General features: G+C 42.2%; 1 protein-coding gene across 1 annotated transcript in view; it reads right to left on the reverse strand.

Annotated features, from left to right (window-relative positions):
* Positions 1-6,480: 6,480 nt before the first annotated feature.
* GNA11 (guanine nucleotide binding protein (G protein), alpha 11 (Gq class)) overlaps positions 6,481-18,889 on the reverse strand; it is a 12,653-nt gene continuing 244 nt past the window's right edge. The window contains exons 2-7 of the mRNA XM_010563115.1: positions 14,338-14,522; positions 12,568-12,722; positions 11,429-11,557; positions 9,870-9,999; positions 8,952-9,105; positions 6,481-7,271 (exon numbers count right to left, since the gene is read on the reverse strand). Coding sequence (XP_010561417.1) covers positions 7,081-7,271; positions 8,952-9,105; positions 9,870-9,999; positions 11,429-11,557; positions 12,568-12,722; positions 14,338-14,522 — 944 coding nt within the window. The 3' untranslated portion in view covers positions 6,481-7,080. The remainder of the gene's footprint in view (positions 7,272-8,951; positions 9,106-9,869; positions 10,000-11,428; positions 11,558-12,567; positions 12,723-14,337; positions 14,523-18,889) is intronic.

Raw genomic sequence — 18,889 nt, forward strand, 5'->3', positions numbered from 1 at the left:
GGGAGGAGCAATTCCGGGAGCAGTGCATAGGACTGGCCAGTGACAACGAGTAGTAGTACCTGGCTGGGCATGCAGAACACCCCCCAGGCTGCATCTGTGGTCCCTGCTGAGCCACATCTTCACCCATCTCGGGAGCTAGGTTCCCCAGAAGCTTTCATGCAGTCCAGTATGGGAGCCACAAAAACTCTTCAGAAGCATGAGTTCTCAACCCAAGGTGATACAGATATTACAAAAATTGCTTGTAGAGGCTTAAATTCCTAATCGGACTGTATCACAGAAGATAAAACAGCTCAAAGCCGACTATACTGAACTAGTATGTCTGAGGAGAGTACACAGACAAGAGTTTGTTTTAGAAATTGCTAATGGTGCTAGCTATTGCTGGGAACCTGCTGAGATATCATGGACAGGAGACCACACAATTTATTTTCAACTAGCTTTAGAGACCAGAGAGAAGGAGGGAAGAAGATTTTGTCCAAGGTAGTTTCTGGAAACCTTCATTTCCATCCTGACTATTTCCCATCAGTTCTTATTGCTTTTGTTTGCAGGGACACATATGCTATAAAAACTTTTTTTAAAACAAACAAAAAAAACCCAAAAAACCCCCACAAAACACACAAAAAACCCCCAAACTTTTCTCCACCTGCATTCCAAAGCACCACCTTCAGAAACAGGTAATTGCAGTATTTATTCAAATGCCTTCATGCCAGGAGAGATTGGCTTCTGCAATGGAGGGACATGTTCTACCCTTGAGCTATCTGGAGCTTACCATAGTGACTGCTAGGTATGATAAAAGGAGGCAATGAAATGGGAGGCAGGACCCAGCAGCCTTCAGAGGACAGATGGGCTGCACGGGAAAACAAAAACATAAATTAGAGGCCGAATACTGGATGGATGCCCTTTGCTGAGCCTGGGGTCCAGGGAGTCACTGCTCTTGACTGTAATATTGCATCAACAAACAGGCCAAGCTGGTACCGTGCCTCTGACCTGCATGCCATAGATTGCAGAGTCCTGCATAAGGCAACTTGGAGTCAGGCTAGACACAGGAGAGAAAGTTGAAGTGAAAGGAGGGAGTAATTTTATTCCTGCTTTACAAATCTCATATGACATTTTATTCTCACGCTGGACAGATGCTTCCCTAGCTTTCCCAAGAGAGTAAAGGTAATGCTCAAAGAAAAGAGCTTTCTCCTGCTACGAGGATGATGGCTGTCTAAAGACAAGACAAATCCCAAATTCTGTCTTCTTTGCCCTCTTCTTCTGCATGGGATTTTTTAATATAAAGAGATGGACATTTACTTCCTTAATGTCTAGGTCCACCTATGTACACAATCCCAAGGACCTGTTCTGGTGTTGGCAGTGACGTCTAATGGCCAGGTTTGAAGTGACTTACAGCACTAACAAAACCCCACTCCCTGGGCCAGCACACCTTACCAGAAAACTCACCTGGCCCACAGCCCAGTTATGACTGCCCTGTTTTTCCAAGAGTCCCCTGAGAGCAGGCTGCAGGCAAAAGGAACTGTCCAGGCAGCAGCAGGCTGCTCCATGCTCCCGGGTTCCCAAGACTTCTGCTTGCAGGATGGGGTACTTCCTGCACAGGACAAGGGAGCTGAGGGCCTCACCCCCAGCTGCTGAGGTGGAGGCTAGGAGCTCACTGTCTTGCTGGAGACAGTTTACTCAGTCTATGTTTAAGGGGCCCTTGGGAAAGAGAGCAACTGTGAGCAAGCTGCATAGATTGTTCTATCAGCTGCTGCTCCCAGCTGCCTCTTTCCCTGGGCCACTCCAAGACAGGCAGGGACCCAACCTCCTGCATATATGCTGAACAAGCTGTAATGCTTCAGAGACAGCACCTGTACTGCACACCTGCAGCAAGTATGGGCAATTTGCACATGTATCACAGCTGGAGGCTGCAAAAGGCCAAAACACAAGGCCCTCTCACAGTCAGTTGGGAATTAAGACTTCACCTTCTTCCTTGAAGAGTCTGAATCTGTCACTATGCTTTATTTAAATGCAGCATATTATGCTCTCTTTGCAAAGAACAGCACAACACATGACCCATGTGGAGCTGAAGGAAATAAACAACAAACCAAACACACTTCTTTCGGCTACTATTTCATGCTTTCTGGCTGGTGAGAACACAGAGCTACTGAGAAAAGCAATGTACATTCACCCTTAACTAGAAAACAGCAATGACACAAATACCTGCCAGTGTTATGGCGAACCAGATTGGAGTGATCTTCCTGGTTCAAGACATCTCAGGCTGTCCAGTACTTGCAACTTCACCTGTGCATTAAATGACATAGAAGGGAGCAGAACATCCTTGGTTGCAGCTTCCTGAAAACACACAGGAAACCTTACACAGAGGAAGTTAGACATCTCTACCTATTCCCAGCTGATTTAATCTGAAATTCCTGGGGAACAATCCCAGGGAAGGAGAATTAAATTCTAGGAACTCCATCCCAGGAAATCCCTTTGTGAAAGCTTTCACAATCATCCATCCCTGCACTCCTAAAGGGATAAATTTAAGCAGTGTTGCATATTTCAGTCCACATTGCTAAAATATAAGACTGGAAGCAGATCTGGTCCCACCAACATTTCCACTATATTCTGCAAGAAATGTGCCTGAAATGGGCTGACACTACAGCAAGAGGCAGCAGCAAATACTGACAACTTCACTTAGCAATTCTACTCCAAAATTCTGTAAAATTTTAAGCTGAGGTGCCACCATTGCATCCCTACATCTTAAAACCCTGGTCAGCCACTGTTCACACTTCAGAATTATTAGTACAGTATGTTATATATAGTTATTGCATACTATACCTTATATTTACCAAAACACACTTTGTTTCTATGCCTCAGAGTCCTGATTTTCTGAGCAGGGACAACATTGCTAGCTAGGAGGGCAGACTGTGCTTCAATCGGATGCAGGTCCCACAGGGTACAGAATTTGTTCAGCTAACCAGAAGGAGGGGGAGAGGAGGGACAGGATTGAAGAAATGCATGCATGACCACCAGAGCTTTTAGGAACAAAATTTATTCCAATTTCAAACAGAGAATTTATTTCAGGAGAAAGATATGAAAATCAATTTCCATCAGATATTTCTGTAATAAGGGTTGTTGCCCAGCAGTCAGAGTGGGATCATTCCAAGAAACAATCACACTCCTGGACTGGAATGAGACAGTTTGGAGCCTGAATAGATCCTGACACTGGGCATCTTATTCAGAAACTCCTTTACCCTACCCTCTTCCCTCCCCCCACCCCAACACGCACAACAATACATGCATTGCAAATGACAAGGTTTAAAAACAGCATTTTATATAGTATCTTTTTAAATAGGATAATGTTTAAATTGTCTTAAATCAGGATCCTATAATATACAAGTATAACCAAATAATTTCCACCACATTGGCACTTGTAAAGAGTCTCTGGCACTACTAAAGAAGGGGCATTGGCACAAACCATACTCTTAAAAAACTGGGTGCTGCATAACACACTTCATCTCTGCTGGACTCTAACAACCTGGGCTCTGTACAGTACAATACAATGGTCAGCACACTCCGGAAGTACTTTTTTTTTTTTTTTTTTTTTTTTTAAACCCAAAAAAACACATGAAGAAAAACCATAGTTGAACGCAAGGCCAACATTGCTAGGAAGCAACAACAAGAGACCAAAGAATCCAGCTCCGGGAGAAGGGGAGACAGGCAGAAAGGGCAGGAGCTATCTGACAAGCTGAAGCAGAAAGGGGCTGTTGCTCACCAGGTAGCCAATCCACACAGAATGGTGCAAAGAAATGGGATGGTCCTCTCCTCGCTGACTTTGAGTTTCAAACTTGTTCAGAGCATGTTGGTTTCTTCAGCAGAACAAAGATAAAAAGTGCACAAGGAGCAGAGGTTAGCCAAGAGACCGCTTCCTCAGACTCAAGATTCTAGATTCTCTACAAGAACCCAATTCCACCTCTTTTCTGAAGGTCAATCTATTGTCTCAACCTGTAGAAAATTCTGACTGGCCTCACTTTCAGAAAAGATGATATAGGCAAGTTTGGTTTAAGGTTTGGCACTTTTGCTAGGGCAGGTATTTGCCAAAGGGCCAGCCAACAGAGACACGAACCAGTTCTGCAGGAATGCTTCATTGGCCAAGCTGGAGGCACACAAGCTACTGCTTGCTAAGAAAAGCACGTGCTAACACTGGTATCTTCTCACATACAATATAGTCCACAGACAACTCCAGATTATGTGTACAAGTCTGACCCATTCCTCCCCTAATTCAGAATGAGGTAATGTTCTCCCCTTCCCTTTGCAATATCATCACACCAAGTTAGTTATCAGGCCAACATCTACACCAAGCAGTTGCTCAGTAAGGTACAGCACATGCCAAAATCCTTATGCCCATAGCTTCCCACAGTTCCCCACAACAATGCAGATTCACTCTGCAAGAGACAGAAGCCAAGATCCCTCCTCCTGTGCCAGGGCAGCAGCTCTTAAAAAAGGGGAGGATACAAAACAAAAAAAAAGTTTCTGATTCAAGTGGAAGTACCACCATCATTCACCTTGGAAAAAAAACTTCTGGGAAGTTATTTCCAAGAACCTGTGTATCTCAGTGCCAGGTTTGTTGCTGGCAATAGTTGTAGTGTGAACCATTTACAAGAGGATCACAGAAGCAAGAGGTTGGTGCTGCCATCTGCTTCAGATGAACAGCACTTAGAATACACGAAGATGATTATAAATTCCTCTTTATAGGACAGTTTCTACAAAACGGATCATTTTGGCATAAAGACAAAAAAAGCAGTAAAATTGATGCAAAGCTGTCTGACACATGGGAATCCCTCTCATTCCTCCCAAGTGTTAAATGCAGTCCAGAGCATGGCTAGTCTAAAGAGATGCTGTGTTTCCCTCAGCATCACCACTCAGCCAGACTGGCTCTTCAACTGTTGGTCCCATGGCTACTGTTCCAACTTGAGCTCTCTAATCACTCTTAGCAGAGCTTGCTTTCTTCTGTAGTGCTCTGAGACGTACAGAGGCTTCCCTCAGCTATTCTGGAAAACAAGAGGGACCTATAAACATAATTACTCAAAAATCACATCCCTCCATATTTTAGTGTTCTAGATCAAAGCATCTTAAGCATCTCAAACAGTTAAGATTTACTCTTACATGTTGTGCAAAACACTGATGTAGTGCTCTGTCTACAAAAGAGACAAAATATCAACAGCCCCCTTCAACAGTGCAGCTCATTTAGTCTTTATCTACTGGCAGCCTATTAGCCTTCCAGGGGGCAATCTGGTTGATCCAGAGAATTTGGACCCAATGCTACTTGTTGGAATCGAAACAGAAGCATTAGTGATGGATAAATGACACACATCCAGAGGTGGGTCAGATTTCCCTGTTTCCTACTGACTCCTTGCCTTGCCACTGCAGTTATCTTCCAGGCTGGCAACAGGTCTTCAGCACATTTGTTCACTTGCCTCAGCTCCTGGAAAAAGCTCTCTAATGTGCAAAGGCTTCACATCCTTCTACTTAGTGGAGTTTCATTTGGCATCTAGAATCCAGAACTACTTCCACTCTACCTTCCACCTGCACCAGCAAACCCTACTGTCTCTGCCTCTACTCTCCTGCTAACCAAAAGTGCAACCACAGCAGGGCTTTCTGGATTCCATAGCAGCCGCGTGCTCCAGCCATGACTACTGTAACTCAATTATCACATGCACCCTGGAGCAAGTACGTGTGCAAGTCTTCCAAAGAGGATCCGTACTCCTCTAAAGAGAAACAGCAGCATGTGCCTCAGGGGAATGCATAAGCAGGAGAGAGAGAATTGCCACTCCCTCCAAGAGCTATCCTCAATCTTTTCAAGTACGAATCCTACCTATATCCCAAAGTTTGTCACCCACCAACTCTGGTCCTTTCTAAAAATCCGCAAGCTGGACAGGACCAAGGAATTCTTACAAAGTCATTCAACACACTGACACAAAATGCAATAAACAAGGCTTGTTTGCTACTAGCAGCAAGAAGAGAACTAGAGGGTGGCATGAGACTAAGATTTTCAATCCAGCCAAAGTTTGATGTTTAAATGCCACAATTACTCAGTGTGCTTTTAATATTTGCTGCATAGAGAAGTTGCTCACTTGATGTCATATACTCTACTCAACAAAACATAGTTTCTCTCTGCAAACTGAGCCTTGTGCGCGTGCGCACATGCGCTTGTGGTATGGGGGGGGATGTGTGTATGTGTGTGAAAAAAATAAAAACAAAATAAAATAAAAAAGAACAGTTACAGTCAGGCACTTCCCCAGGCTCAGCAGCTATTGCTCCAAGAGCTTCCATCATTTGTAGTCCATGAACAAAATACAGCAACACGTTGCAAACTATGTATAGAACATCAATAATTTAAAAAAAAAAAAAAAAATCACAGTCTCCATACCTTTTATAATTGATAAGAAAAAATAACTCAGAACTAAAACATATAAAGAATGGAAAAGTGATGGCTTTTTTTGTTTTGTTTTGCCTTTTTCTTTTTTTGCACAATAGTTGGAGAGCAATCGCTCCTCCCCAACATTTCATCACAGTGAACCATGGAGCGTGTCCTGGGGAAGGGAAGGGAAGAGGGGGGAAGCAAGCAGGATTAGCAAATTACACCAGAGGCACCCTACAGCACAAGGCAAAGGGACCAGTAGCATTCTGTACTCCCACAGTCCAGTGAATTCACAATCTCAGCTGGAAAGTTATTTTTTTTCTATATATACCATGGGAATGAAACGGGGAAAAAAAAGTGGCTAAGCAACAAAGGAAAGCTCAAGATGAGACTGCCTTAGCTGTTTGGCAAAAATTAAGAAGTAAGCAAGGTGCTGAAGAAATGAGGCATATCCCCGTTAACTGTGAAATAAAAGCAATTTGTTAAAAATATGAAATCAACTACTCTGTGGACAGAGACATGAGACTCCAGGATAACACTGAGCACTTGCCACTCCACAGATCAGACAATTTGCAATCATTACATCATCAAAAATTAAAACTTTTTTTCCTGTCATATTTAAAATTTCTTTTTTTGTCTTTTCTTCACAATGAAGCCTCTCAAGGGGCCAAGAGCAGAGCAGGTCAAACCAGGTTGTACTCCTTCAGGTTGAGCTGTAGGATGGTGTCCTTGACAGCTGCAAAGACGAAACGGATGTTTTCTGTGTCTGTGGCACATGTGAAGTGAGAATAGATGATTTTATCGCTGTCGGGATTTAAATCCACAAACATCTTGAGAATGAACTCACGGGCTGCCTGCGCATCCCTCTGTGGGCCTGCAGCAAACAAAGAAGCTAGTTAATGGATTTATGCTAAGCGCATCCCCCAGTTTGACCCATCAGAATAATTGCCAGCGCACTTTTTCTTACAGGTTACAGAGCTATAAAGAAGAAATTAAGATCATTTGTTGCATAAAAGTCCCAGGAGCTGAAGTGTCTTATGCTTTTCAGTTATCTAACCAAAACCTACAAAAGGCATTTTTCCAAGGCTGAGAGTTTTGACAGACACCAAGGCATCATTTCAGACCGTGCTTTGAAATACAGCATTCGGTATAACCCTGTATGTGCTGTGTTCACTAGATAACAGTGACAGATGCTGGATATACATAACACAATGCTCTCTTCTGGAGACAGGATGTGTATTTCTTCCTAATATACGGATGGGTCTTATGCGCTGAAGGACACAAGCATATGTTTGGCAAACAAGGGTCACATTCAGCCAAAACTGCAGTCTGGCTGGTCAACTCACAGGAGTTAAAAACTGGAATTTTTGCCAGTATTTACTTCATATTGCTGATGACAACTCAGAAAAAAGTCACCTACTGATATTTCTTTCACAGTAGTGGTGTTGTCACATTGTCCATGGCAAGGACCGTCTCTTGAGAGGTGGTCTGATGGGCTACCTCCCACTCACAAGCCATGCAGCATGCCTGGAGGAGCTACAGTAAATACTTACATGAAAAAACTGAAAGTAGATGACACTTCCTGATGTTGCGATCTCATCTCTAGCTGTTAAATTATATTAGGAGTATGCACTATTTGACCGATAAGCTCACCAGCCATTCCTAGCCTGTTGTAAAAACGTGATGTTTTCCACCACTGACAATTTCAGAGTGCTTGTGCTTTCAGACAGCAGGGGGCATGAAACTCCAGAAGTGGGAGGACAACTAATAAGGAGCAATTTCATTAGGTTTAAAAGACCAAAGCTGTTTGCAAAATCACAATTCTTCCTTTAGCTTGTATTTTTAAAGCACATAATGACAGAGTTAATACATGAGAGCATGGCACCAAGTGTGTTGCCTGATCTCATTCTCCACTACTTTTATTTATTTTCAGCCCTGTACAGATATGTTACCAGCCAACTTTAAATGCACTCAACTGAAGAGCTTGAAATACTATTTTGGCTAAGGAATTTTGTTTCAGATGGGAATTTCTCTGTTTCCCATAGATACTATTTTTTCACAACTGCAGATGGCACACTAATAAGAATTTCATGCTATGAGATTTTGCAGCACCATCATTTGAACAGCTTGGGTATTTGACCAGTCAGTTTCTCAGAACAAGGACTCAAGTCACCTCTTGACTAGACAGTTAAAATGCTCAGTATACCAGTAAATCATCACATGTTTATGAAATGGGTTATATGCACAAGTGTACAGGTAGGAAAGTTAGACTTCCACTATTTAATACTCTGAAGTGCATATCGGGGAGTGGCGCAGATGTAATTCGTCATCTAGGAGAGGTTCATTATTTGATCATTTGATCAGATTCCACTTATCTACATATGATTAAGACATTTTTTTGACATTTTCTCATTGTTGTACGTATTCCTTCTCAAATTAAGATATTTTCCCCATCTCTAGATCTGAGTTTTCTTTAAAAACCAAAAAAATTCTAACCAAACAAACTCCACCCCTTCTTCTAGCTACAAAGTGTTCCTCATTAAAAAACACTTACCATCAAACTCTGGGAAGTAGTCAACAAGGTGGGAATATAGGATCTTGTCTTCCAACAGATCTTTCTTGTTGAGAAAGAGGATAACAGAAGAATTTTGGAACCATGGGTAAGTGATAATGGTTCGAAAGAGAGCTTTACTCTCTTCCATCCGGTTCTGAAATAAAAAGAAAGCCTTGTTTTCACATATAAGCACTAAGATGCCTTTCTGCTACCTGCACACGTACTCAGATCTGTATTGATCCAGCATCTCAGATACTGTACACAGAATACTTCGGCCCCAGGTAGGGTCTGGCTCAAGCTGCGCCAGTAAATGCAAAGGAAATGCAAAATCTGATGGACTCAAGCTTCATTTAATTGGCAAGCCATTCATATCAAAAGGCTTAAAAGTAATTTTATGCTTTGACAGTCACGTGAGAGGACTGACCACGAAGCTTTGTGAACACGTTTCATCTAGTAGAAAAGGAATAACTGCTGTTTCCTAATGGCATTTTTTTAATCTATTAGCAAGTGCAAAAATTCAGTATTGCACCTTCAAAGAGACCAGTCACTATCTAACAAGAGAGCAGTCATGGCACAAAGTAATTTAGTGCAGAAAAGAGGAATGGGTGATTTTTAAGAGCATGCCGTCACATTGCACAGTACCTTCCAAGACACACAGAACTCGGCAATTCCAGAGTATTTCAGTATTACTTCAGAAGCATAGATGATTTGAATGCACTGTGCATTTTCCATTATCAGGGACATCATGACCCACTGAGGCTCATGTTCCCTTTGCAATAGGAAGAAGTGAAGGCCAAAACCAACAATATTTTCTAATCCAACTTGGCACCAAGCAGTTTGGTACAAACCTCCAAGAAGCTAGAAAGACATTCCTTCTTTCCTTCCACCCTCCTGCAGAGTTCCCATTCTTTGGCTTACCTCGTTATCAGATTCCACCAGAACTTGGTCATATTCACTAAGTGCTACTAAAAACATGATGGAAGTCACATTTTCAAAGCAATGGATCCACTTCCTTCGTTCTGATCTTTGGCCTCCAACATCCACCATTCTAAGGAAGAGAAATACATAGAGTATCACAGAAGTAGCTGCAGTTCCCTATCTGAATGCAAAGGGCCAGCATACAATGACAACGAATGCAGTTCTACCATTCAAGTTAACTGGCATGGGGACGTAATAATATGTGCTTGCTAACAAAACCATCAATTTACAAAATATCCTGTTCCAGAAATACATCAAACTGAAGAGATGGCCATAGGCAAGTGATACCAAATTCAAATCCCAAATATCAGCATTACCCTTTTTAGTTGCATTCTGCTCTGGTTTGCTAAGTAGCAGTCCTGAGTCTGAAAAGACAAGTCCTTCAACACTCTGCCCTGTCAAATGAGCAAACTATATTTTTATTTTTTATTAGAGCATCTGCTTGCCTCAAAACTTCTCTTGCACAGAGAGCTTTCTTTAGTTATTAAACTTTTCTTAGAATGTGCTGTTTAACAGTTACATGCTTCAGCTCCTCAGTTTCAAGTCCCACCCGTATAGTACACCAAAATTATTTTGTCACTCACCTAAAGTGTGACACACGTGGTCCACCTTTGATAAAACCCTATACCTATTTCATAGGTCAGCAAACCAGAACAGGGAAAGTAACTTTCTGTATATCTGTAACTAAATGGTTTAAGAAAGAGGATGCAGGCTTCTTTATTCCTCTCTTGTAATGTCAACACTGCTGCAGAGAAGGGCAGGGAGCATGTAAGTACCAGAGAGCTAGGGAGAAAATTACTTTGCCATAGACAAGCGTGTCGTTGTGCCCCTTATGCCATGCTCGATTGCTGGCTTGAGCCTCCAAATACCATCTATTGCTGCAGCAGCATAGGCAGCAAGTTTTGGCATTGTCCTGAGAGCACAAGGCAGGCACACAAAACCATCTCTGAAGGCAAATGCTAGATATCATATACAAGGAAGTACTTCCACACAAAAAGTGGTCTCTTTTTGAAGGAGAAATAAATGGTCAAAGTTGCTTGAGCTAAGCATTCTTAAAGGGAAATAAATTTCAAGTCAAGCACTGCCAAGACCAAGCTTCCCCCACCCCTCCTTGGTGGCTTAAGCTACCAACAGTTCACTCAGCTGCCTCACAAGCCACCACTTCAGCCTCAGATGCCAGCAATGCAATCCTTCCCAGGAAGGACACCAATTCCAGCAAGTTGGTTAGCTGGGCTTTAAGTGTCACTGATTCAAAAGCATGTTCTGTTTTGTGACAGTGTATGCTTCAGCTTGGAGTCTTCCCTTAATCAGAATAAATGTTACACCATCTCCATTACAGGAGCACCTGTCAGCAGTACTTCATAACATCACAGCACATACATCCACTCAGGCCTCAGAACTAAGCACCTGGACACTCTAAAGCAATCCAGAACTCATCCTTCCTGAAACCATATCACTCCTCTCTCAGTTCAGCTGTAACATGAATACACTTTCAGTACCTGAAGATAATATTCTCTAGGTCAAAGGGGTACTCTATGATACCGGTTGTAGGAACTCTAACCCGTAGCACATCTTGCTGAGTTGGTAGATATCCTGGGGTAGCGATACGATCCACGTCGCTAAGATAGCTACAAGAAGCACAATGGAAAAAAAACTACCTTAGGTTGCAGCACATAAATATACAGATTTAAACACTGCTATGTTTAGTCTTTCCCTAGCATAAAGGAAGTCAGAAGTCACCTGAACCATTTAAAATATGATGTGGAAAAATAACAGAATACATCTGGGGAACAGTAATTCACCAGCCATCCCCTTTGGAGGTTAAACAGATATATTAAGGACAACTTTATCAACTCTGTATGAGAGTGTGGAATACAATCTTTACTACAAAGTTTAAGTACAGTACATGCTTATTTTTCAGAATCAAGCCTCATCTGAGGTTTTCTGTTTATAAATGAACCTACGTCACCAGACTTAGATTTTATTAATAATAAATCCATTAAGTTATACATCCATGTACATCTGTAGGCCAAAGGACAAACCTGAAGAGAAAAAGCAACACTTCTGCTGCCTAAGAGCCAGGACCAACACAGACAGCATAAGGTAGAGATTCTCGCCTCAGGTATATCCAGAAGCATATAGATGTGTGAACAACTGTCTTTATCACTCACCAGAGCACCTCATACCCTCACGAAAAGTAGCAAAATGGTAAGGAATTCCCAGATCCAAATCTATCCCCAAATAAACATAGCTTCCCAATCTCCGGCAAAGCTCTTTGCCTTTCTGGAGCCAGATTCAAACAAGTTACCAGTTACCTGCTCCCACTGCCCTTTCATCTTAACTTTTCCTAAGGATACTTCTGGGTGATAGATGCAAAGTGCCTTTCTCGTATGTCTATGACTTTTATCCGAACACACGTAGCCAACAGAGACTGTGCAGCTTGTCTACAACACTAGCAAGATTCATCTGCCTCAATGAAAAAGATAAAAGGCACTTTAAACAAACTATGTAGCGAAATCTACAGCACTGTTCCTGCGCTTTGAAACAAACTCTAGACTTCAATAAAAAAATTGGACAGGTATTATTTGTTAGACCATCACTACCATCTACCAGTGCATGTCAGTGGTTACATACTTACTATTTAGCTGAGTCGGAAAGCTGATATTCTCTTCTCCTGTCATAACACTCTTGTATTCCAGGGTCATTCCACAGTGTTTTAATTGCACTTACATATGGCTGCTCAAATGTCATGACCTTTTCTACATCCACTTCCCGGATCAGCACTGCATTGGCCTGGAGATTGAAAAGCATAAAAAAAAAAAAAAAAGGCTGGGGGGCAGCGGTCAGGAGCAGGGGGTACCAGTCACAGGCAGGCAGAAAATTCTCAGATGAACTAAATCCTTACATTATGACTTCAAGGATCCACGGGCTGGTTGTGGATCAGGTTGCTAAGACCTGGGTAAACCATACATCTAAGACATAGCAGACATCAGCAAAATTTCCCCAAAGCATCATATGCTTCTTCACAGAATAAGCTGTAAAACAGCAGCAGGTTTCACTTATCATTAGATCACCAGGTGTTTTGAAACACAGTGGTTTCCAAGGCAGAGCATTCACTGTGAAGAACCACAGACTGCCCAACTTCTGAGGAGGTTAAACCGCAGTTGGATAACAAGTAGCTATCTTGAGTTTCTTACAAAAAAAAATTTTAAACTACATTTTGAATACCAATAGAGACATTGTTTCAGCGTACTTCAATAATGATCCTTTTTGAGAGGGAAAATAAAATGCCCACCCTACAAGCTATAAGCAAAGGAAGGACTACAGTCCTACAGGACTACAGCCTGTGGCATCTGTGAGGCTATTATTGACACCAAGCTGCTTTCTGAAATCTTTGGTACCCTTGCCGCAGGAAGGGGCTTTTGCCTATACCACCTATACCAGGAAAAATAAAAAACAAGGCCAAGTTCTGCACATGTTATCATAAGTAAAAATTGGGAGATTATACCTATCAAAACACCTCGACCATGCCCCAGGTAAAGCACAGGCAAGGCAAGCTCCCTCACACCCTGCCTATTCTCATCACTGAGATTGCAGAACCTCTCTAAAGGAAAAAAGGTGTTCAGGTTCAGGAATTCCTGGTGCACCATCCAGCCCCTATAAACAGTTATTAAAAACCCAAGTTACTGTGTGCCAGAACAGATAAAATACAATTTCACTTAAAAATATTAAGGTACTAAGCATTAAAGCAGCAAAACACACTAACAAAATCTAATTTTCTGGTGCACCCTCATCCTCCCCATCCTCCCCCAAAAAAGCTAAAATAATTTAGGCCAGATCTGGCTGAAAAATTTACTCCTAGACCCAAAATCAATACGCCAGACTTCAGCTCAAATCACACTTCTGTGGTTGAGACCAAAACTCTTCAAGAAAGGTTTGTACCTTTGGTCAGTACCTATCAGAAAAACTGACATATTGCAGTAAGAGTGATAACTACGAGCAGAGGTGTCTTTTGGGTCCAGCATGTACTTTGTCAGCTTCAAGTTCTGATGTGAATAGCAACTCATGCAAAGAAAAGCCCGACACTGAATCCTTGAAATAAGTAAAAAGGTCACCCCTCCTACACCCTATGTTGTATCCCAATCCTTTGCTCCCACCACTCACTATGCAGACCAGTGCACAAACCATCCTGAGAAAGTTGCTCTATCCCTTGACACAATCAAGTAAATGGAGTCAGGAATCAACAAAATGTCATAAAAAGCAGTTCTTAAGCACAAAACATTTATGGGAAGGAGTTCAGAGAGGTTGACATTGCAATGCAGAAGGACACAAACAAACAGGAACTTAAGAGTCAAACCCTAAAATCCCCATTGCCTAAAGACACATGCAAAAATTGTGAGAAACTTACCTTGTTCTGTTCATATTTGTACAGAATCTTCAGGGTTTCCATGGCCCTGATCATTGACTGCATGGCAGTGAAGATGTTTTGGTACACCAGCTTGGTGAAGCCTTTTTTGTCCTCTTCAGAGTAGCCTGAGCCATGAATTATACGCATTTGCTTAATGAACGTGCTTTTTCCACTCTCCCCAGTGCCTACAGAATGCGAGAGAGAGTTAGGAGTCATCACAAGCAAGGCTTGCTACAGAAGCAAGCAAGCTAACATCAATCACATCATACCCCAAAGTTCCTATTACTATACCCAAGTACACACTACTTCCAACCACTTTTTTAGCCACTTTCCAGAATATTAAAAGATAGTCTGAATGGTCCTGCTCAACCCCACTACAAACCTAAGAGCACAGAAGGAAGACATCTTGTCCTTTACATCAGCCTTCAAAAGCAGCTCCAGTACTTACTCCAAAGCTCACATTACAGCCACTCCCACATGTTCTGCGTCAAAAGGCCCTTGTCCGTCACACCTGACCTATTCCCAGATACTCCAGCAAGATGCTACTACAATCAGCACCAGCCAGAGAGGGCCCAGATGCACTCTCAAGTTAGTGAGTACTGCAAACTAAGATGATAGTGAGTAGGCCAGGGCAAGCCTATTTGCACAGTAAAGAGCAAATTTTCTTTCGCTGTGATTTGGCACAAAACACTCTTTACCTTATAGACTACGTGTCTTTTCACAGAAAAGAACTGAACACAACAGAAAAATCAACTCTAAAGGAGAATGGAGCTCAATAAACTACTTGCTTATCCATCTGACATAAACAATCCAGTCAGTGCATCTGCCTAGTATCCCAAACTACTGTGCAACCATAACATTTGCTCTTAAGGACCGAAATTATAATCATCATTGTGGCAAGATACCTCTAAAACTGCTTGCAGCCTCTGGACATTATAGAGTTAAAAAACACAACTGAGAGGGAGAATAGAGTAGGATGCTGCTCACAGCTGTCTGCACTCAGTAGATCCCTAACAGACAGCATGCTGCTCAGCAAGGCTACCAGTTCCTTATTACACAGGTTTACTGCCCCAGAGAAGCTGGGTCTTAGAGTAGATGGGAGGGCAAGACACACTCGCACCAATGCCAGAGCATTAAACAGTCCAGCCCTTTCAACTCCTGCTTCCTGCACAGTCAGTTGGGCAGGTCCTCCCACTCCTACATTTATGGCCCCAGAAAAGTGTCATTTAACATGTGAAGGCCAACAGATGATATAAAAAGACAGTGGGAACTTTCTAACATAGCAAGTATGAGAGAAAAACATCATCAGATAAAGTATCTGTGCCATTACACAGCCTTGTTAAATTCACGATTCAACTGGTATTATGGAAACTACCCAGCAACTTCCATTCTATATATACACACAGTACCTTTTGTGGAACGGACATATGGGTCAAGTCTTGCATGTGATTACCATACCTCCACACTTCATCCCACAAGTAACAGACTAAGCATATACCACTGACACTTCTGCTGAGTACTTTTGTTCAATCTTCTAAAATCTGCTATCAATATGCAGAATATATATATATATATAAAAAGCAGCTCTTTTTAATACAGTGGCCCAGCTCACTTGACTACTGAGAGCAAAAACTAAAACGTATCACATAAGTGACAAACCCTTTTGATCTACAGTTACAAATAAGCATGCTGGCAGAGGCCTGGCTTTCAGCACAGGAACCACCAGGTACTCGCCTCACACTAGGGCATAGATATATTAAGACAGGATCTCATTCATCACAATACACAATTACTACTCACATGTAGATTCTCAGTTACTCATGTTTATAGTGCCAGGCTAAAAGGCAAACAAATAAATATGCTCAAATAAAAGCAGCAAGCACATAACTAGAAGCAGCATGTTTAAAATAAACAAACTCTCCCCATGTCCAAGAACTGACAGAAATTATGTCAGCATGGTTAGAAATCAACATTATAAACACCATTAATATGTAGCAAACTATTTCCATCTCAAACAGAAAGCTACACCATAAATGGGGGGGAAACCTGGAAACTGAAATCTTTTGCGGTTTCTCTCACTGTGGTGAGAAATACTTCCTTGTCTTTCACCACAGCGACCAAAACTGAGAAAAAAAAAAAAGGGGGGTGTGTGTGCTTCAAAGCATTCCAACAATGAAAACATAAGAGAAACCTCAGCACCAGCCATTCACTTACTTTAGAACTTAAGAGTTCAAACACAGATTCTTCCTGTCACTCCATCATCACCCATTTTTTAGTTGGGGGTGTGGGGGTGTGTTTGTTTTTGTTTTTAAAAAAAGGTGCCTCTTGCTTTTACGTACACCATCAACAATACAGCACAGCACTACACCAGAACATTATAAGCTCTGGTGCGTATGGTCTCCTACACTTATAAGAGCACAATAACCTTTTTTTAATATGACAATGTTGAGACAAGGAGATACGCTGAATTCAACATTTCTTCTGTCAACATGTGAAAGCGGCAGAGTTTACAGTAAGTTATTAATGACCCCCAAGTACCTGACAGGCACTTGTAAATACATTACTCAGTCAACAGTATCCCCTGCTTAATCACAAGTTATTTTTGTATGAAATATTCTCCCCACTCCCCACACAATAAAAAGACAAATGACTACCTTATACTAGAGGGCAATGTCCAATACCTTAAAATTAAATTTCTTACTACCAGATTCATCATTCATTAGCACTGTTATTCTTCACCCCAATTTTCTGTTTTAAGTTTCAACAAATTAACTGTCACTAGATGTAGTGACAAGAAAAATTACCAGATTTTCTACGAGGCAGAAACTCCCTCCACACATGCACTCTTTCCAAAATTTTGAAGATTTGGGAAAGCCCTCTCACTAATACGATCACTAATACTTGTGAATGTAAGAACTCCACACAATAGGAGCAAGACAGAAGAAATCCCCGCAAGCAGCAGTTATGTCAAGGAGAAGGAACACACATTACCTGCCACAACTTAAGGTGGGCAATGTGATGTATCCAGTGAAAAGCATCCAGTAAACACATCCTAAAACTAGTATTGCTTATCCAGTACTAACCACCTCATATAATTTTTTTTTTTTAAATCTGATGCTGAATCTTACTTAACTGTATCTTTTAGAAAAGCAGAAAGGATTCTTGAGCAATTTGAATTATTTCTAATGTGTTACCTTTAGATCCAGTGGGATCTTCTTAACCCAGATCTATCCTATGGTGCCAACCTATTTTGAAACAGCTGCTTCTGTGGGACTGCTTTAGGGAAGCATGAGAGTGTGAGACACATTCCCCCATCTACAAGAAGCCTTACAGAAACTGACACAGCATCTTCAAAGACCACAAACATCAAGCCCTCAATTCTACCTTTCACCCGAAGAACGGCAACATGTTAATCGCCAAGAATTCATGGTGAGAAGGAAAGCCCTGGCCTTCACTTAATTATCATTGTGCAACAATGTCAGTATTGCAGACCCCCAAAGGACTGGACAGACACAGTCTCACTTCACTTGTGTAAAGTTTTACATTTGTTTTCACAAGGGTTGTCCTAATTCTTCACCTGTACCTTAATGGTTTGCCAACTCATGACAGACCCCAAGTGAATAAGCTCAATCCATCAAATCTGCTTCATATTTCAGCTTAAGATGATACAGTATTTAAGACACAAAGCAGGATACATACACTAGCAATGACAAATCACAATACCCACGAAAACTGTAACTTCAGTTTAAATTTGAGGGCTACCTGGACATGAACATCAAACTCACTGCTGAAGAAGGATATAAATGCCTGAAATCTTAGCTGGCTGCTCTTGTAACTGATTAGCCATCCCTATAAACCTTATCTAAACACGGAACAGTTACCCATCTGCACAACCACAGAACACTACTATGTTTCCATCTGAACACCTACATCCTTATCGCTGCATAGGTGATTTCTACCTCTGAAGGTAATGCTAAACACTATAGCCATTTCCTCATCAGACACAGAACTCGTGCATTCTTACTGCTTCATCTCCCTTCAGAGTCACTACACCAAGCTGCTAACCCTGAGGGGCTAACCCTCCCAGGACTGCGCAAGGGGAACTCTGTGGTTTAGGAGCTGGAGGACAATTTTTCCACAGATGTTCATTCAAGGCCCAGAAGTTCACTGGCAACACTGCAAAGCATCACCTCCATCAGCAAACGTTCACACACTAATAAAGGCCAGCATTTCCTCAAGACAATTTTCAGGCGCGTGTGTGCGTGCCCGCATTCAGAACCACTCATTTCAGCTTCATAGTTCCTGCTTATGTCAAAACCCATCTTGACAGAGAACGCATCACAAAAAAAAACAAACAAAGGGCAGCCAATGAGATGGCCTGCCCCGGCACCGATAGGAAGGCCACCCCGAGCGCAAGGCTCCGAGGCGGGGATCGCTGGTGGCTCCCGCCGCTTCCCCACCACGCCCGCTCCCTGCCACGGCCGGGCCGCGGCGGGGCCGCGCAGCCACCCGGACCTGTCAAGCCCCGCGGCAGCCGCGAGCCCGGGGCCGG

This window comes from Haliaeetus leucocephalus, unplaced genomic scaffold (genome assembly GCF_000737465.1).
Source record: "Haliaeetus leucocephalus isolate CR32 unplaced genomic scaffold, Haliaeetus_leucocephalus-4.0 Scaffold164, whole genome shotgun sequence".
NCBI classification, from domain to species: Eukaryota; Metazoa; Chordata; class Aves; order Accipitriformes; family Accipitridae; genus Haliaeetus; species Haliaeetus leucocephalus.